Source organism: Chelonoidis abingdonii, chromosome 1, assembly GCF_003597395.2.
Source record: "Chelonoidis abingdonii isolate Lonesome George chromosome 1, CheloAbing_2.0, whole genome shotgun sequence".
NCBI lineage: Eukaryota > Metazoa > Chordata > Testudines > Testudinidae > Chelonoidis > Chelonoidis abingdonii.
In genome coordinates, this window is record NC_133769.1 from 246,153,757 (window position 1) to 246,174,769 (window position 21,013).

At 42.9% G+C, this 21,013-nt stretch overlaps 1 protein-coding gene across 2 annotated transcripts in view; it reads right to left on the reverse strand.

The window, feature by feature from the left end:
• Nucleotides 1-1,187: 1,187 nt before the first annotated feature.
• The window catches only part of LOC116830155 (regucalcin-like), a 44,421-nt gene continuing 24,595 nt past the window's right edge, over nt 1,188-21,013 (reverse strand). Inside the window, exons 2-7 of one of the 2 annotated variants that reach the window (XM_032789432.2) lie at nt 15,631-15,796; nt 13,218-13,400; nt 11,236-11,451; nt 9,419-9,550; nt 4,003-4,157; nt 1,188-1,877 (exon numbers count right to left, since the gene is read on the reverse strand). In XM_032789432.2, coding sequence (XP_032645323.1) covers nt 1,827-1,877; nt 4,003-4,157; nt 9,419-9,550; nt 11,236-11,451; nt 13,218-13,400; nt 15,631-15,793 — 900 coding nt within the window. In that variant the 5' untranslated portion in view covers nt 15,794-15,796 and the 3' untranslated portion in view covers nt 1,188-1,826. The remainder of the gene's footprint in view (nt 1,878-4,002; nt 4,158-9,418; nt 9,551-11,235; nt 11,452-13,217; nt 13,401-15,630; nt 15,797-21,013) is intronic. The other variant, XM_032789433.2, reaches the window with a different exon arrangement.

Below are 21,013 nucleotides of genomic sequence, written 5' to 3' on the forward strand. Positions count from 1 at the left end.
TGACTCCGGTACCTGAAGCAGACTTCGTACAGACAATTATTCTTCTCACTTCTTTTTTCCTTATGCCTTGTGGCAGGGGCAAGATTTTAGGAGGGATTTTAATGAGGTCACATTCTGGGAGAGCATTCCAGGTGTAGGTGGTGGCATGGAATAAGGCACAGTGATGTTTGTGTGGGAGAAATCAGTCAACTTTAAGAGAGTGAAGAGGCTGAGGTAGTGCAGTGAGAGACCAGGGCAGAGATATAGAGCCTTGTAAACAAGGACAAGAACTTCAAACTCCATATACAATGTGATGAGGATCCTTTAAAGAGAGACAGAGGAATTGTAAAAGAGCAAAATTAGTGGAATGGAGAGAGAGAAGGCAGGAGGAAGATAACAAGGCACAAGAGAAAGAAAGAACATGGAATGTGGGGGATGAAGGAACAGACACTAAGCAATGGAGGAAAAGAGGTGCCACATCTGCAACAGGAGTGAAGGGAGGGAAAGAAAGTGTAGCAAAAGCAATGAAGTGTATGTGTGTCTGTCTATCTGTCGCCATCCATGGATGTGGAAAAATTGGAGAGAGTCCAGCAGAGGACAACAAAAATGTCTAGGGGGCTCGAGCACATGATATATGAGGAGAGGCCGAGGGAACTGGGATTATTTAGTCTGCAGAAAAGAAGAATGAGGAAGGATTTGATAGCTGCTTTCAACTATCTGAAAGGGGGTTCCAAAGAGGATGGAGCTAGGCTGTTCTCAGTGGTAGCAGATGGCAAAACAAGGAGCAATGGTCTCAAGTTGCAGTGGGGGAGGTTTACATAGGATATTAGGAAAAACTTTTTCACTAGGAGGGTGGTGAAGCACTGGAAAGGGTTACCTAGGGAGGTGGTGGAATCTCCTTCCTTGGAGATTTATAAGGCCCGGCTTGACAAAGCCCTGGCTGGGATGATTTAGTTGGGGATTGGTCCTGCTTTGAGCAGGGAGTTGGACTAGATGACCTCCTGAGGTCCCTTCCAACCCTGATATTCAATGATTCTAACCTTCTTCCCTCTCTCTCTCTACCAGAGAGATTGTATAGAGCATCAGCCAGCAATATAATAGGGTAAGCCTGTATCTCAAGGCCTGAGTGTAGGCTGACTGTGTGTGTTCTCATTCATACAGCATTCCCAGGATCATTTTTGTTTCAAAAGAACTTTTTCAAAACACACTTTGTAACATGATCACAGTTTATTTTCAAGTGCACAGAATTTGGCCTCAACTAAAAAGACAAGACAGAAATAAAGACAGTGAAAGGACAAAAGGTTCAGTGGGGCAAAACAAATAACTAAAAATTGAGAAGTATGACTGCCAAAAACAGACCCTTATGGGAAATCCAAAAGCAGAAGAACTGTCAGGTTCAAGTCAGCACATTTGAAAAAGTAAAGTAAATCAGAGCATATCTCATTACAGTTACATCATTGTAACATGAAAACATAAATCAAATTCTGCCTTCAGAACTACATAAGTAGGCCAGGGCAGAACTGGCCATAAGAATTTTTGTTTTAAACTAGGAATGCTGGACTAAATAATAAAGAAGGTTTATGCAAGAGCATAAGAAATTTTACAAGCCTATGCATTCTGAAAATCTGATTTCATTTCTAATGTTACCTCATTTATCTGCTTCTGCTAAAATTCCACTCTGGTACCATGCTGTAGAGCCAAACATGGAGAATTAAAAATTCTAAGCTCCAAAAGATGCACAGAAGACTCTTCAGATAGATAGTTTTGCAATCCAGTGAACGGTTCCTGTTCAAAACTGCTCCTGCATGGGCCATGCATCTATTTTGTTTGCTATAAAGTGTTAATATTTAAGCAGTATATGAATATTGTGGGATTCCTTTCACACCCAGGCCCGTTATCTGTTTAAAAAGAAAAAAGATCAATCTCTAACTGATTGCTCTGGAAGCATTCATATCTCATGCAATCAGAACACACATTATAATTTATTAAACTCTACTCCCAAGTAGAGCTCACCATAAGCTGAAAAGGGAGAAGAACCACCTGACTGCATTAAGTTCAGGAGGGACTTTACAATTGCTTATATTGATCACAGTGATTGGCAGCAGTACAAAACCCTAAGGTTGATTCCAGATCATAGAACACAACTCAGTAATTCTCCTGTTCTACAAACTATCTGTCTTAGAGTTCATATGGCCCCCATAACCATAGGGTCTAAGGCCTGGCACTCTTTTTACTGTATTTATTCTCACAACACCCCTGTGAGGTAGAAAAGTACGATCTCAGTTTTACAGTTGGAGAACTGAGGCACAGAGGGGCTAAGTGACTTGTTCCAAGTCACACAGGAAGGTTGTGGTAGGGCAGGGAATTGAATCTGGATTTCCAGTATCCCAGATTCGTGTCCTAACCACTGGACTATCCTTCCGAAGAGTCTCTAGACTGATGAAATACTTTTATTTGACCAGGGGCGGCTCCAAGCCCCAGCACGCGGGGCCAGCTGACCCTCCGCAGGCATGCCTGCGGGAGCTCCACCGGAGCCGCGGGACTGGCGACTGGCAGAGCGCTCCCCGCAGCATGCCGCCGTGCTTGGGGTGGTGACATGTGTAGAGCTGCCCCTGTATTTGACCCACTAGAGCACAGTAACTACCCTTTCATTTCACACTATTGTCGTTCTCTAAGAGTAGGTCTACATTTGTGGTGGTGCGTAGAGTACAGATACTGTGTCCCCACCTAGCATGGGTATACATAGCAATGTAGATGGGGAGGCACTGCTTAGGTGAGCACAGTACAGACCCGCCTGAATAGTAGGGTACATATCCTACACAGCTCCCTGCACACCCAAGCTGTGCCTCCCCATCTACACTGCTATTGTTAGCAGTGTAGTGTCCCACTGCCAAAGACTTTCCTCACCACAGTGAAGGGCTCTGGCAGCAGAAGACAGGGCTGGCCTTAGGGGTGAGTGACATTGGTGACTGTCCAGGGTGCTGTGATTTTTGGGCGGGGGGAGACACTGTGATCAAGAGGCACAGAACAAGGCAGGAGAAGAATCTGGGGTGCGAGGCCATGGAAGGGAGCTCTGGGTAATGGTGGGGGAGGCAGAGGGGCCTAGGGATGATGAGAAGGAGCTCAGGGAAGCAGCAGGAGCCAAGGGTAATGGGGGTGCATGGTGGGGAGCCCAGGGGGGCATCGGGGATAGAGGGGATGGATGGGGAGCACAGGGAGGCAGCAAGGGCCAGAGGGGATGGGTCAGGAGCCTGGAGAGGCAGCGCGGGCCAGGGGCAATGGAGGAATGGATGGGGAGGCAGCGGGGGCCGGGGTACCAAAATACAAGTTCGCCCAGGGTGCCATTTTCCCTTAGTCTGGCCCTAGCAGGAGAAGGCTTTCCCTGCTGCCTTTCAGAGCCGTTCACTGCCACGTGTAGCTACACATCTTAGTGAATTTGGATGCAGCCTACCTTTTCCTAACCTGCATGTCACTGCAAGCATTGGCAAGGTCTAAATGTTGACTCTGACTGCAATCTGTGAATTGTGTTCTATTCTCCCAGCAAATATTTTTTCAATACACCTGAAGGTGAAACAAAATGACCAACAAAGAGAGAGTAGTTTTTAATTCACTAGCTATAGCTAGAAATATAATAATTAATTAGCTGAAACATGTCACTCATTTGTAAGAGACTAAACAAACATTTCTTAATGTGTTTTTACCCTGCTGTCATTGAGTTTTAATAAAAAACTTTTAATTGTCTTATAAAAATGTAGCTACCCTGGGACAATTCAAAATGAGAGAACTAACATAATTGATGACAGTACAACAGAAAAAAAGAGTGACGTTTGCAAAACTGATACAACATATAATAAGAAATAAGGGCCAAAAGGTTGAACAAACAACTATAAAGGACATAAAAGTCCAGAATCATAAGGCTTACAGCTGTGTTTAAATCTGGGGGCAGAGGTGCCAGGTTTGAACCAGCACTAACCAACCTAGAATGTTTAAATCTTTTAACTGAAAGAAACAAAATCCAATCACCTTGAAAATCTCCCCTGCCCGAGGTTCCTTTGCCAAAGCTGCCTTGTCTAGCCCATCATAGGCAGAGGTCACGTACATTTCTGAATAATCTTTTCCACCAAAGCAGCAGGAGGTGATCCTTGAAGCAGGCAGCTTCAGAGTCTGGATTCTTTTCCCTAGAGGAAAATATATTTACTTACTTTAAACTTTCTGCGGAAAATGTAACATGTAATTTTCTGTTAACCAACTAGACAGCCAGTACCGTGACTGTCAGACTAAGCCTTTTACAATATGAATATAGTGTTTCCCCATCAGAAAGAAGCAGTTTCCGTAAGGACTGTCTATGGGGAAATGTGCTGAATTGATTCGACGGCACCATCTCCTACATTTTACTTTTAGCAAAGCTTCTGTCCTCTGTCTCCATGCTGCTCCATTTCCTTTTTCACCTGCAGGCAATACTAGAGTGTGTGAGGCAGTGAGATCAGAAACAGGCAGGCCATGTGTTGACTGAAACACTAGTCTTGAAATAGCATGTCATGAAGGTGTTTCAGCACTGAAGAGACTCTTAAATCAATTGCAAGTTTAAAAAGCAAACATAATGGTCTGTACCATAGAGCACCCAACAACTGGGTCAAATTCAAAGGGGGAATAAATGGGAAGTGAAGGTTACACATCAGTAAATCAGCATGAGCAAGTGAGTGAGTGTAACTTATTTGCCAAGGGGCTTGAAGGGTGGGGTTTGCAGCAGGAGAAGCAACAAACAGAAAATAAAGGAGGTGAGTCTGCTTTTTCCTCACACCTTCTTACAGTCTCCTGCTGGTTGCCTTTCCTGCAGCAATCCCACCAGTCTGCCCTGTTGGCACATAGATTATGCCATCTTACTGAAATTTAACTATCTGCATCATTTCTGACTTTGGCCCAATGGTTCTGTTTCTCTTAACTCTGCATTACATCACCACATCCCTGGTGATCTATGGGTTAGGATTTGGCACTCTCAGTGCCACAGCCTGGGTTTGATTACCCGTCAGGGAAAGGTGACCTTATGGGAGGAGGGATAGCTCAGTGGTTTGAGCACTAGCCTGCTAAACCCAGGGTTGTGAGTTCAATCCTTCAGGGGGCCATTTAGGGATCTGGGGCAAAAAAAAAATAGTTGGGGATTGGTCCTGCTTTGAGCAGGGGTTTGGATTAGATGATCTCAGGAGGTCCCTTCCAAGCCTGATATTCTAAGTGACCAAGGATACCCCCACACAAGGATAAAAAGCTCACGCTGTGGCTGCCCCCAGGTCAGCCGATTTGGGCTCCAGAGCTAAAAATTGCTGTGTAGACTGGAACCTGAGCCATGGGACCCTCCACCCTTGTAAGGTCCCATAGCTTGGGTTGCAGGCCAAGCCTGGATGTCTAAACAGCAGTTTTTCATCCCAAGCTGCCCTGGACCACTGTGGGGTTTTTATCCCCGTGTAGACATGCCCATAGAGAAACAGAGTTATACTGGCAAGTAATCAAACACATATGGAATCAGAATTCTCAGCTGGTGTAAATCAACATAGCTCTGAGAAGTCAATGGAGCTGTGCCAATTTACACCAGCTGAGGGCTTAATCCAAGATTTTTAACTCAGTATCCAATTAGCAGTGATAGTACCTCTACCCTGATATATCACAGGTTCACATACAACGCAGTAAATCAGCTCTCCAGCTGTGGTGCTCTGCTTCCCACCACTGGGGAGGTTGGGGAAAGGACACCCCCCCTGTGCTCACCAGCAGCAGGAAGCAGAGCGCTGCAGCTGGGAGCTGGCGAAGTGGAGCAGGCTGGGGCCGGGCTGCTCCGCTTCCCGCCGCTGCCGGTGAGTGCCTGTCAGGAGGCTGGGGGTGTGGATAGGGGTCAGGGAAGTCAGGGGACAGGGAGCAGGGGGGTTGGGTGGGGTCCTGGAGGTGATTAGGGATGGGGGGTGTTTGGAGGGGGCGGTCAGGGAACAAGGAGCAGGGGGGCCAAAGCAAGTTCAATATAATGTGGTCTCACCTATAGCACAGTAAGATTTTTTAGCTCCGGAGGACCATGTTATATTGAGGTAGAGGTATACTATTATTTATTAAGTGCTGGCAATGTTCTTAGCTCTTGACAATGCACAAAGGCCCAGATCCACAAAGGTATTTAGATTCCTAAAGTCCAGTGATTTCCAAGATGACTACAGTCCCCCTAGTACCTTCAACAGTTTACCATCTAATAAGCAGAAGGAAGACAGGATTGTTCAGGCCTGGAAAAAGTGTAACTTAGACTTTTTTATAAGGTTTGATTTTATTCCCTTCCTGTGAGTTTTTAAGAGGGATTTGGAATGTGAGAAGAGAGGAGAGTGGTGGATTGTGCCAGAGTAACAAACAGCAATTGTGCGTGACGGAAAGGAAACATTCATCCCAAACCTCAGTTCATGCAGATGATCTCTTCAAATCCCTTGGGTACAGCAACACCAACATTCCAAACTCTTCAGAATATCCCACCAACCTCAGCTTCTCAGTTCTAAACTTGTCTTTCATGGAGCCAAGCTTCATTTTTACCTTTTCAACCTGCTTCATGATTTCAGTATTTTCTCATGGTCTTTGGAAGCCACCACAAAACCTTTGTGCCATTCACAGATAATTAAGGTTCAATTTCCAAAATTTCTCATTTAAAGCAAAATTTTACAGACTCCAATTGCTTTGGTCCAAATTCAACAATGCACTTAAGTACATACTCAACTTGAAGCACATACGTGAGAGCTTTGCTAAATCATGGCCTTTATCCAGTTTCCCATCTTCTTCTACAATCACACCCAACATTCATTGTTTGCAAACTGAAAATACAGCATTGTCTCCATGGCACAACCAAACTTGGGCTGGAAGGATTGCACATTTTACTTGTTATTATTCATTCTTACTATTCATTATTTATATTATCATAGCATCTAGAAGCCCCAATCATGGACCAGGATCCTGTTGTACTAGGTGTTGTACAAACACAGAACAATCCCTCCCTAAAAAGCTTACATCAGAAGAACTTAAGAATGTCCACACTGGTTCAGATCAATTGTCCATCTGGCCCACTATCCTGTCTTCTGACAGTGGCCAGTGCCAGATGCTTCAAAGGGAATGAACAGAACAGGGCCTGTCATCCCATCTTCTGGTAGTTTAGTTTAGGGGCCCCCTTAGCACGGGATTGCATCCCTGACCATCTGGATTAATAGCCACTGATAGGCTTATCCTCCATGAACTTATCTAATTCTTTTGGAACCCAGTTATACTTTTGGCCTTCACAACATCCCCTGGCAATGAGTTCCACAGGTTGATGTGCATTGAGTGAAGAAATACTTCCTTTTGTTTGTTTTAAACCTGATGCCTTTTAATTTCATCAGGTAACTCCTGTTCTTGTGCCATATGAAGGGATAAATAACACTTCCTTATTCACTTTCTCCAAACCATTAATGATTTTATAGACCTCACTCCTATCCCCCTCAGTCTTCTTTTTTCCATGCTGAACAGTCCCAGTCTTTTTAATGTCTCCTCCTGTGGAAGCTGTTCCAGACCCCTAATAATTTTTTTTTGCCCTTCTCTGTACCTCTTCTAATTCAAATATATCTTTTTTGAGATAAGATGACCAGAACTGCATGTACTATAAGACAAGAGATGAACAGGGCCAGCTCCAGCTTTTTTGCCACCCCAAGTGGCAAAGTAAAAAAAAGAAAAGATAAAGCCTCGATCGGCGGCACTTCGGCAGCAGTTCTGCTGTGCCCTTCATTTTTCAGCGGCAATTTGGTGGCAGGTCCTTCACTTCGAGAGGGACTGAGGGACCCTCCACCAAATTGCTCCTGAAGACCTGGACATGCCGTCCCTTTCCATTGGCCGCCCCAAGAACCTGCTTCTTTGGCTGGTGCCTGGAGCTGGCCCTGCAGACGGAGACAAACAGAGCTGGGAGTACGAGGAAACAATGAAGCACTGTTGGTCAGCATGATCAGCTATGGACTCAGCACATCAGCAGTCTAACTGTTGCCAAGTGTTTTTCGTAAACATTATGGCAAAGGAGAATTTTAAGGAGGGATTCGAAGGAGGATAATGAGTTAGATTTGTGGATGTTGACAGGCTGATTACGAGTTTATGGTTGTTTCCATTTTCTTGTGCCTACTCCCCAGAGGAAGCGATCTGTTATCACAGTAGGCCACAGATAGAACACTTAATACAAAATAAGCCAACCCCAACAGAACAGAGGGAACCTGCCTCAAGCAATGCATGTGGCACAGGCAGAGATGAAAGTAAGCCAGTACGCCCCGGTACGAGTTACCAGCAAGAGCTGGTGCACCATACCGAAGAGGATCGTCTTCCCCTGGCGGCAATTTAAAGGGCCTGGGGCTCCCAGCAGTGGCTGGAGCCCCGGGCCCTTTAAACTGCAGCCAGAGCCCTGCTGCCAGAGACCTGGGGAAGTGGCGGCAGGGCTCGGGCGCAGATTTAAAGGGCCTGGGGTGCCTGTCGCAGCTACTGGCCTGAGCCCTTTAAATGGTCCCCAGAGCCCTGGGGTAGCGGTGGCGGGGCTCCGGTGGCTATTTAAAAGATCCGGGGTTGCAGCAGATGCTACCACCCCGGCCCTTAAAATAGCCACCGGAGCCCCACTGCTGCCTCCCCAGGGCTCCAGCAGCAGGGCTCTGGGGACAATTTAAAGGGTCCAGGACTCCAATAGCTGCTATTGCCCTGGGCCCTTTAAATCATCCCCGGAGTCTGCTGGAGCCCTGTGGTAGCAGCAGCAGCCAGGGGCTCAGGTGGCAATTTAAAGGGTTACGGGCTCGGCCGCTGCTACTGTCCCAGCCCTTAAAATAGCCACCGTAGCACTGCCACCACTATCTCAGGGCTCCGGCAGCAGGGCTCGGGTGGTGATTTAAAGGACTCAGGGCTCCCACTGCAGCTACCCTCCAGGTCCTTTAAATCACCACCCAAGCCCCACTGCTGGAGTCCTGGGGTAGCGGCAGCAGCCAGGGGCTCAGGCAGTGATTTAAAGGGCCAGGGGCTCCCGGCTGCCACTACTGCAGTGGAGCCCCGAGCCCTTTAAAGCTCTGCCAGAGGCTGGAGCCCTCTCCGATGGTGATTTAAAGGGCCCGGGGATCCACTGTGGTAGCAGCAGCTGGAGCCCCTGGCCCTTTAAATCACTTCCACGGCTCCCAGCCACCTCTGCAGCAGGGAGCTCCTGGGGCAATTTACAGGGCCCAGATCTCCCAGCTGCTGCTACCACAGCCCCAACCCCGGGCCCTTTAAATCCTGATTTAAAGGCCCCACCTCTTCCAGTTGAGACCCTAACCCCACCTAAAGACTCCGGAGTACCAGTAAGTCCTTTAAGTTACTTTCACCCCTGGGCACAGGTGATTCCCATCCTGAAATTGGGTTATTTAATACAGAATTCCAGTTCACCTTTGTGAGGGCTTACCTGTCTCAGGATCTATACGGATCACTCTCCCTCCATCAATACAGGCCACCCAAAGTTTCCCTTCTGCGTCAATACACATTCCATCAGGCATTTGTTCCTCCTTTTCTAATTGGTACAAAACTTTACAGCAGGCTGTAGAAGGAATTATGAAGTCAGCACTGAGTGTGATAAGTTAGCCCAGACACTATACCATATACTAATTTAACAAATTCATTGAACATCTTCCACAGTCTCCTAAATGCTCTTACAAACAAATCAGCTCATTTTTGTAATGAAGGCAGACAACTAAAATTTGATTTGCACATGTGCCTAGAGATGGCTGATGGAGCACAGTTAGACTGATATAAACAAACAGCTATTAGAACTGTTGTCTGAGGCTATACTGCATTCAGATGCCTGTGCTTTTACGAAGCATAGAGTACAGATCTTTGCTGTTAAGAATTTGTTCTATCCATATTGCTCAACATATGAGCCCTAGGCCAGTTTATGGCTATCACAAGCACAATGACTTTACTTTAGGTACTCACCACTGATCTCTGCCTGTGTGTTTTTTTCATATGGAAATCACAGAACTACTTAATTTAAATGTAGGTAATACATAATCTCTCTCAGACAAAGACCAAGAAGTCACTTTAATACAAAGAGATGCTGGCTTCTTGTTGACTAGCTATAAACTCATTATTTAATTGGGCTTTGGACACTAAGGACATGATTGTCAAAACTAGACACAGATAATTACATGCTTAAACCACAGTCCAATGTGGTGTTCTATGCAGACTGCTGTGCCCACATGGTGTCCCTTTGACCCAGTGAAGTCAATGAGGCTCTTCCCAGGTGCCGCAGTACACCTGTTTGGATTCTAATGTAAGACCAGGACCCTAGTTTGCAGCCATAATGGAGATTTGCCAGTATAAAATCAGGGTGAAAGGAGATTCAGGCTCACAGTGCTTTCATATTTTGAAAAGATAGGTGTCATGAAAAAAAATCTTCTCACCAAAAATTTATAAAAATAGGCAGAGGAAATCTACCTAGTCGTATTCCACTTTTAAATACTTCATTTATATATGCATAAAGTCTGCACAGACTAGTGTACAAAGGGAACCAATTCAGTCATTTGAATCACTGCTGACATGACATAATTAGTCTCAGTTGAATTGCTGCTGTGTGAGATGGGCCAAAAAAAAGTTTCAATGAATGTTTGTTCAAGTCTTTAAATGAATTTGTATCAGTTGTACTCACACTCTAGTGTCCTTTCTGCAATGACTATAGTAAGCAAGGAATATTTGCCCAAGCCATGGATTTTACATGAATGCTACAGAACATTTGTGGAGAATTGTAAATTTATACTTGTGAGCATTCCTCCTGGAAACCTGATTTTAAAAATATGCTTCTGTAATCAGGGAAGAGAAACATATGGTATGATCTTTTATGAGAGTTAATAGAAAGTCTGCCAGTAGATGGCACTCAAGAATATGTAGCAATGTTTATGGGTTTTGTAGGATAGATACAATCTGTTGCGATTGTGCACTGCAAACAGCTTCCAGTTGTGGAACTCTTAACATCAGCTCTTAACTTGACCTAGCTGTCCAATCAAAACAGATTCTGAATTCTCACAATGAACTAACTGTTCATGAACACACCAGAATCCAAGAAATGTTCACCAAATAATTTTGTGTCATAGATTGTGAATTTCTTTTTCTATTGTGAACAGAAAAATTTATAATTTGTCATCTACTTCACTGACAATTACACACCCGGCTCTTGCTGAAGGAAATCAAACTACATTGATTTAACTGATTTAAGAAAAACATCTGTACCGATTTTTCCTGTGTGCACATCATAGTCAAAGGCATGGACAGCATACGCCAGGCTATCAATATGAAAGAAGATTCTGTGATCCAGTGACCAATCCAATCCATTAGAGATGTCCACCTGGTCTAACTGCTTCACTACGAGATAATCAGGAAAGAGCGTGTAGAGGGCACCTTGGCGTCTTGCTCGCACACCAGGTTCTTTCTCCTCAGCCATGGTACCTAAAAGGATAATGGGATCTGGGGTTGGAAAGTACAGCAGCCTGGAGAATCTTTACACCCTGGTAACTACAATAATGATCTCCTCATGTTCTCCTTGGGGTATATGGAGCTCCCACTGAACTCAGTGGATGTTCCATGCATGAAGCGACTGTAAAACCAGGTCCTGTGACTGAGGTGAAGACCTAGGAAAAAGCAGCTAGATGGAGGAAAGGGGAGAAAAAAAAATCACAGCAGGAACAGAAAGAGAAGAGGTACTCTCAGCCTGAGGGAAGGTTGAAGAAGGATCAGGTCAGAAGCAGTTCTTTCTTGGGGAAGTGATCCCAATTTACCACCATACAAGAGTCCACTAATCTCATGTAGTTTAAAGCTCAGATACAGCCCTTAGAAGATCACAATGATATAGCAAAGAGATGAGGTTCTACGCACAATCCTCGGGTAGTTAAAGCAAACTTGAGGGCAAATGGCACACACCCTCATGTTTCTCACTGTTTCTCAATATAATGCGGTTTCACCTATAATGCAGTAAGATTTTTTGGCTCCCGAGGACAGCGTTATATCAGGGCAGAGGTGTACCGTAAACATATTTTACCTAGGTTATTAATAAAGACTTAGAATAACAGAAATGAAAGATTTTTATAAATTCAATTTACATGTCACTATTAAAGCTCTTTCGCTTGTCTATTTGTTGCATGTCTCCACTTGAAAAATGAAAGTGAAACCAGTTTCACTGTTTGCTTGAGGTTTTGGTAGTGGTGTTGCTGTGGGTTGTTGTTTTTTTTACAGTCATTTTCAAGTTGCTGTAATAATTGAGTTTTTAATGCCCCAGGGGAATATTTAAGTGTTATTTTTAATTTGTAGAAATCCTTCTATTGGTCTTAAATTTTATAAAAGCTTGTTTTACAATATTTGAGCCAAATTTTAAGTTGGGATTGTCCACTCATTACATACAGATATGAACAGCATATATACAAAAATAATATTTCTCTTTCATTTTTTTAACTGTAGGATACTGCAAGACAAGGAAATAAGAATAAAGTTAACACCACATCAACCCTTAATATAGTAAACTCCAGTCTGAAATTAGAGTAACTATTGTTGGTAAATATTGAATAATAAACTGACAGAATATAGTTGACATAACACATTTGGACCTGTTTCTGGAACCACTGCCAAGCATAGAAATTACTGTCATGACTCTGTAGATCTGCTCCCAGTAGTAATCGCTGTGTTTGGTACCAAGTGTTTGTAGAATCAAGCCTTTAATTTGAATCTATAATGTAAATCTGAGGCGAGGCGGGAACCGAAAATCCTGGCTCCATTGAAGTCAATGGCAAAACTCCCACTGACTTCAAAAGGACCCAAGATTTCACCCAACAACCAATACAAATCACTCACTGGCCTCTTTACATGTCTAGTAAATGGCTTGTATTTTTGCCTGGCTAGGCACAATTAAAAAAACATGTCCAGCCAACAAAAACATAGGCCACTTACCAGACAGACAAGGCTACTTGTCTGCCCCTGCCACATCCAGGCCAGCCTCACTTTAGGCCGTGAGTCCCCCTTCTGACCCGTCTCACAATCAGAAGCATCCAAACACCACTTTCCGAGTCCATGCTTCTGCAGTAATAGAAGTACCAATTCTCACACACTTCACCTATTGCTGAGTGAAGCTCAGCTGAAGAATCAAGTTCCCAGACAATAAAAGTACAATACACGTTAGACATAATCCTACTTCATTGAGAGTGAAAATCCTGTCAGAAACATACCTGCAAAAAACCTCCCCTTTGGATCCACTTTCCCATCATTGAACCTGTTGTTTGGCTTATCCTGTTCAAGTTCTGCAATAGTGGTTACTGATTCCGTTTCCCAGTTTAAAAAGGCAAATCTGGTTCCCAAGGCAATGACGTAACCCCCAGACTTTCGAAGGGCCACTGAGCCAACGCGAGCATCTGCAAACAAGAGAGAGAGGGGGAATGGGAGAAATTCAGTGAGTGTCAGATCATGTTATATCATAGGCTCTATATCCAGCTTGACATCGCCTTCTCACTAGATGTGCAGTGCCATTTCTTAGCTCTCTAAGGACATGGCTGAGATCAGTAACTGGATGGAGAAAAACTGGTTGAAGCTGAATCCAGGAAAGACTGAGCTAATGTGAGTAGGAGGAGTGAGGCACTCTGAAGAACTTACCACATCTGTAACATTACCTTCCATTCAGATTATTAACATAGCTTGTAGTCTTAGTGTTCTCCTAGGCTCCTCACTATTTCTAAACACTCAAGCACCCAGAGCCAAGAAAAAAATCCATTTCACCTTCCACTGCCGGGAAAACTGTGCCCTTTCCTATTGACTTTGGACTTAGACACAGTGACCCTTGCATTTCAAACCGCCACCTTGATAACTATAATTCTGTGCCTTGTTGACTTGGGCCACCTCCTACTAAACAATTGATTGTAGGAGTGCAGTTCATTAGTCTCAATAGAAAGTAAAAGGATGGCATGAAAAACTATAAACGACGTGTGGCTCTGTATAGGAATAAAGATAACCATATGTACAGTAAGATATCACCACTGATGTGGCATCACTGTTGCACAATTGAGATAAATCTCATGCAAAGTATGCCTTGTAAGGTATCATTGGAAAGGTTGTGATTTGTTGAACAAAGTTATCCTGTTTATATTTATTATCATCATGTATGAAGTTATGGATCTTTGCTGTGTGTTTGTATCTTGAACATGTTGTGTTCCTAGGTAACACCCACAGTACAGATTTACATCAAGACCAGCCAGCCATGGTTGATGGGCCATTAAAAAGAATCAGCTTTTCCAGCGGGCCCCTCCTGAGGATGCCTCCGAGAGCATGTAGACAATGGATACCTCCTGACTCAGCAAGGGCACATAGAACATGTGACCCCTGACTCCATGTTTGAGACAGTAACTTTCCATACACATGGGTTGGAGGGTGGGGGGTTTATCAATGGGAGAGTGTGACATAATCCCCTTGCTTCTTTCCTGCTCCACATCTCTGAATTATGATTTCTAACAAAGAAGAGCTTTGAACAATGGACTGAGGACCCCAATATTTGAGATGAACAGAGAGGTTTATTACAAACTGGCAGATTTAACATCACTGCTATTATCCTGATCAACAAACTCTGAAATCGACTGTAATGGATATGATTCATTATAACCTCTTAATAATGCTCTTCTTTATTATATATTATATTATATTTAGTAATAAACTTTTAGTTTTTAGGAACTAAATGATTGGTTACCAGCATGGTTTGGGGGTAAGATCTGAAGTATGTTTTGACCTGAGATGTGTGTCTGGTTCCTTGGAATGAGAAAAATCTAATAGATGTGATTCTTGATTTTAATAATCATTTATCACAGAACTCTGGTTTGTCTGGATGGTACATGAGGGGCTAGAGGGCCTGAATGGGACTGTCTGTGGCTATATAACAACTAGCATAGCAGTTTGGAAGTATACATTTGTTACTGGCTTAGTGAAAGCTTATGATACATGTCAAAGTTAGACTCAGGACTCACAGTTTGTCAGACCACTCTGTTTTATTAGCACAGCGCTCTGCTAATACACCCAGATAATGTGAGCACCATACAAGACACAAACTATCTTATTTATACAGATAAAAGGGCAGGAGTTTAGACAAAGGGACAAAGAAAGCAACAGACAGGAAAAACCACCTGCGACACAGCATGCATATTCCACGTACTTACTGATTGGTATCGATCTAAGGCTAATACTTTTCCAACTGCCCTTAAACGGTGCAATTGTTCTATGCTAATGTCTGTGTTCCTGACATCTGGATTGCAACATTCCAACAATTATACTTAGAGGTGCAGACAACATTTCTTGAATCCATTCTTATTTTTACAATATAATTAATTCTACTTTCACATACACTATACCACCATTTTGGGGAACATGCTCTGTTTTATGGCAGTCTGACCTGAGATTGGCATTCTTAGCTGTGTACTGTACTAGACAGCATGACACTACTAACTGACAAACTACTAACCTGGGTACGTGGCTACACCACCACTGCATACAAACGACTATCAGAAGAGATAGATCAGCTATAACACAGGGGAAAAGACAACTTAAAAGGTACAGAAACAAAGCAGCAAACAAGTTTTAAGACTTAGCATGGTACTGTCTTACCCACAGATACACTGTGCACTTTGTTGGTGACTGAGTTCCAGCGGCAAACTTTTTGTGAATTAATATCCACATATACAAGTGCATTTTCCCTTTCTTCCCATACTGGGCACTCTCCCATCCTATTCTTCTCCTTCACAACAGACTCAATCTTAATAGAACACATGGCCTGAGAGGAGAAGAGCAAAAGATGAACCACATAAAAAATTCATTTTAACAAAAGAAGGCTTACTGTATTGAATTTTTATAGAAACAGGAATTAGGGAACTATATGGTCCCATAGATGCCACATAGGATTAGTGAATATTTGGGGAATCCAATCCATCTAGTATTCGGTTCTTATATGCGTCCTATTATTATCTTATCTTAGCACCTCACAATCTAGGACTCGAATATTGAGACTTCCAGTGTGAGGATCCCAGATTTATAACCGGACAAATTACCTTATGCTAAAACTTGATAAAAACTCAAGGTGATATTTTCAAACCTCATATTTGCTAAGCAGGCTTCTGGAAAGAGAAAGGAAAAATAGGGAATAAACAAAAAATGGGTGGGGGGAAAAGAGCCAAACATGAAAAAGAGCTAATCTTTATAGTTAGACTAGGTGGGTGAGGTAATATCTTTTATTGGATCAACATCTGTTGGAGAGGTTTTTGACCTTACACAGAGCTCAAAACTTGTCTCTCTCACCAACAGAAGTTGGTCCAGTAAAATGTTACCTCACCCACCTTGTCTCTCTAATATCCTAGGACCAACATAGCTACAGCTACACTGAATACAAACTTTATCATTAACATACATTTTTCTACATGTATTTTCTGATATTTCCCTGGAGTAATCCCTCCTTCCCCCAAATTCTAGGACATGGGTTTAATATTTTTGTGTTGTTTCCAAGTGTTAATTCAGTATTTGAGCCAAATTTTAAATTGGGATTTTCCACTCATTACATACAGATATGAATGTGATTGTAGTGTAGGAGTCGGGGGAACAGCGTTTAAAAGGTAATAGGTAAAAATAATATTTCAAGAACATAAGATCCCTCTAATTAATTATCAATTAATATATATATTAATGAGAGGGATCTTATGTATGCACCCACCTTATAGTAGCTTCATCCATCTACCAGCAGCTGAAAGCCTGCTCCATCACACAAGTGTAATAAGTAAAGTCATGTGGTAAAAAAGCCAAAAATGGCTAAGAACTTAAAAGAGGGATGGTAGCAGACTGTGAAACCCAGTGATGATTCAACCCCATGATATTCTGAACAAAAAGCTTGCTACCATGCTTATAGCTGTTTCCCTTGCTGCACACTGCCCCAACAGACATCTAGGCTTTAGAGTGATGTTTGGGGTTATTGTGTGTGCTGGTTGTGTTGATTTGGGTCTAGGAAGGTTGTCCTAGGAGATTTGTTTTGATTTGTTCATGTGGCAAATGAGGGATGCACACTACCATGATGTTTGGAGTTATTGTGTATGCTGGTTGTGTTGTTGTAGGGAGCTTGTGTTGGGCAAGGAGAGTTGTATGGATTTCCGTGGGTGGCAAATTAGGGGTTTACAGTGAGGTGAGATGCTGTGCGTGTTTGGGGTTATTGCATGTGCTGGTTGTGTTGCTGTCTGGGTGATTGTGTTGATTTGTGTCTGGGATGGTTGGTTGTGCTGAAAGATTGTATGGGTGGCAAATGAGAGGAGTGTGTTGTGGTAAGGGGCTGTGTGTGTTTGGCATTATTATATATGCTGATTGTGTTGATTCATTTCTAGAGGGAGTTGTGCTGGGAGATTTCTGTTTATTTGTGCAGGTGGTGAATAAGAAGTGTGTGCTGCGGTCAGAGGCTGTGTGTGTGTTTGGGGTTATTGTGTGTGCTGGTTATGTGGTTTGGAAGAACTATGGCAGTGGGGCCAAGTAATCTGCCATTTTTGTAGTCTCCCGCATACAACCAATTAAATGGCTGCATGCAAATTAGCTATAGAGTAAGGATGGTGATTGACTGAGTAACCTCTGGTTCCACAGTGGTCTATGCTTTTGATGTGGCACAGATACATGCCTTGATGTTGCACAGATGCAGTTTGTAAAGCTAAAAATGGCTGAAAACTTTAAAATTGGACAGTAACACTGTGAAATTCAGTGATGACTGAACCTGGTGATATGCTTGTAGCTCTTTCTATCACTTCACATTGACTCAACAGACATTCCAGGCTTCAGAGTGACACACAGGGCTTGACTCTGCAACCTGAATAAGGGTCTTGTAACATATATTGTGTGTGTAATTTCCTAGCTTTTTAAAAAAGCAAACTGAAAAAAAATGAAGCTCCACTGTGTGACTAGAGCTGGGAAGAGAATGTTTTGCAGAGGATTTTGAAACTTGGTCTTGTTCCAATTCAGAAAAAGTTTGACATTCTCTGTGAAAATGGAATTACTGTTCTCCTCCCAGCTCTACTGGGAGCCTGGACTGTGGGGCAGTTTGTAAGCCACAAGAGCCCCAACTCCGAGAGACCCCACTTGGCAGACTATCCTGGAGCAGCAGATCCTGGAGGCCTGTGCTACCAAGAAGCCCCAAGGCTGGGAGCTAGGGCTCTCAGGGCTTCCAGGCTCCCTACTCCCCATCAGCCCACCTGATGGCCTAATGAGGCATTGGGAATTTGAAAGCCGGGATGCTCCAGCAGTTTGCCAGGCAGGCAGTAGGCTGTGTAGACCTACCCCTAGGTCTCCATATATCTCATTTTCCAAAGGGTTTCACATTTAACATGCCTAGTCTTAGTTTGTAAGATCTGTGGGCAGGAACTATGCAGGAGATTCTCAAAAGCAAAAATGGCAATTAGGTCCTTAACGATCACTGAAAGTCATTTGTGTTTTTGAAAGTTTTCCCCTTTATGTCTTCCTCTGTGTTTAGTACAGTATGCCACAGACATGATTTACTAAATCCCTCATATGGATCACCCCTGAGGTGAATAATCAGGAAAGTTAACATTCGAAAGAGAAACCAGTGAATCCTAACATGCTTTCATGAAAATAACAACATCTGGTTCACTTTTTATGATTATATTGATATTTTAGTCTCTTGAAATCATGCCTCAGCCACTTTCAGAGCAGACATGGTCAACATGTATCATCAAAATCCTTTGCATATTGAAACATCTCAAAGTTACCATTGCTTTGAGGAGGCAAGAAGTATTTCTGTTTAGGAACTAAAAGCCATATGACATCAAAACATCCATTCTGATATAAAAAAATAAACTGTATAATTTTAAAATAGTGTTCTCTTAAAATAGTATTTCTGAATTTTAAATATTTTGTATCTTTAAAAATCATTGTTGTAGCAAAATTTGTGGCTTCGGTATGTATTAGATATATCCAAAGAATCTACTATTAACCACTGGCTACTAAGTGTCCTTGTCCATTTCTCTGTCTCACACACACACACACACACACTCTCAATTTCAACTTCAGATTGAAATCTTGAACAAGGCAACAACTGATACTTTAAGTTTCTGTCCAACTGAACAATAGTCTGTGAAAGATAATTAAGTAATTTTGGGAACACACACAATTTAAACAACTCTGCAGTTTTAACACAGACAAAAAGGCAGAATATTCAAACCAAACTATGGGGCACAAAGAGGAAATGTGATACTATTCAGCTAATAAGGACTAAGTAAAGAACACAGCTCCAGCAGCTGAATCCAAGGACTGGGTTAGTGTCTTCTTTCCTATGCTGACCCAGTAAAACTGTCAGCAATTTCAGAGATTAAAAATGTGTAATAGTTGATGTTATCTATACTTAGCAGTTTACATTTTCTGTGCAGTCATCAGTCACATGAATGAGGAGGAATGAAACAAGGCCTTGAAAAATGGTCTGTTTCACATTGCCAGCAGCATCTGAGAACCTGAGAAGTGGAAAAGTCTTGCTCAGCATTTTTCTCTGAGCTGTCATTGGGAGCAAAGGAGGAAAATCCAGATATTTCACCATTCATATTCCCCAATGACTAACCCAGACTTTTTAAATTTAGACACAAATGACTAGAGGGATAAAATGAGGGGGAAAGGGATTTTGTAGTACAATGTCATGTGAGACCTCAAGGAAGGATAGTCGTGTGTGTAAGATACTGTGTTCTTTAAAATGGTGGTTAAAAAGCCATGTCAACTCTATAAACACTTAGCCAGTACAGCTATACTGGCAACCCCCCCTCATGTAGTGTATGCCAACAGAAGGAGTTTTTCTGTCAGCATAACACTGTGATGTTGCACTCCATATGTTTTATGGAAATATGCTTATGAGTGTGAATATGGTGTAACTGGAATATGCGTTATGCAAAATATCTCTTGTAAGGTTTAGAATCCTGATGGCTCCCATTGACTAGGACAATTGGTTGTAATGGTTTATTTACCTGCAAACCTTCTGTGTGTGCCAACCCAGGAAGAATGGAGACTAGAGGTCTACCAGCGACATGTGATCATGTCACATGATACTGGAATCCATCTTAATCCTTGTACTTTTCCATTGATGAGGCGGGGGTGGGGATAAGCACAGACAAAAGTTTCCCGCCTTGTGCTAAAGCTATAAAAGAGGGTGGAGCAGGACAAAGGAGGCTGCCAATCATGAGAAAACCCCTGCTTACCACCTGAGATGTCTGTTGGATCTAACAAAGACTGTACCAGAGGAACAGATTGGGCCCAGGCTAGGAAGGAGTCTAGTCTGTGAAAGAAGTTTATTGGAACATCTCTGAGGGTGAGACATTACCTGTAATCAGTTTCTTACTGTATTAGGCTTAGACTTGCACATTTTTGCTTTATTTTGCTTGGTGACTTACTTTGTTCTGTCTGTTATTACTTGAAACCACTTAAATCCTACTTTTTATACTTAATAAAATCACTTTTATTTATTAATAAACACAGAGTAAGTGATTAATACCTGGGGGAGCAAACATCTCTCTCTATCGATAATATAGAGCACAAACAATTTATGAATTTACCCTATATAGCTTTATACAGAGTAAAACAGATTTATTTGGGGTTTGGCTCCCATTGGACACTGGGTGTCTGGGTGCTGGAGGCAGGTAACTTGCTGAACTGTTTTCAGTTAAGTCTGAGATTTGGGGGCATGGACCAGACCCTGGGTCAGTGTTGCAGCAGGCTAGCATGTCTGGTTCAACAAGTCAGGGTTCTGGAAGTCCCAAGCTGGCAGGGAAAACAGGCTCGGAGATAATTTCAGCACATCAGGTGACAGTCCCAAGGGAATCTCTGTGACCGAACCTGTCACCAACACCACCACCTCCCCTAATGACGTAAGCTAAATCAGTGTTTTGTCATCAGGCCCAAACAGGGGAGCTGCAGAATTCTTGTGTTTGTGTGTTTCACAAGCGTTTGTGCCAGGCTCCATTTCACAGCATGG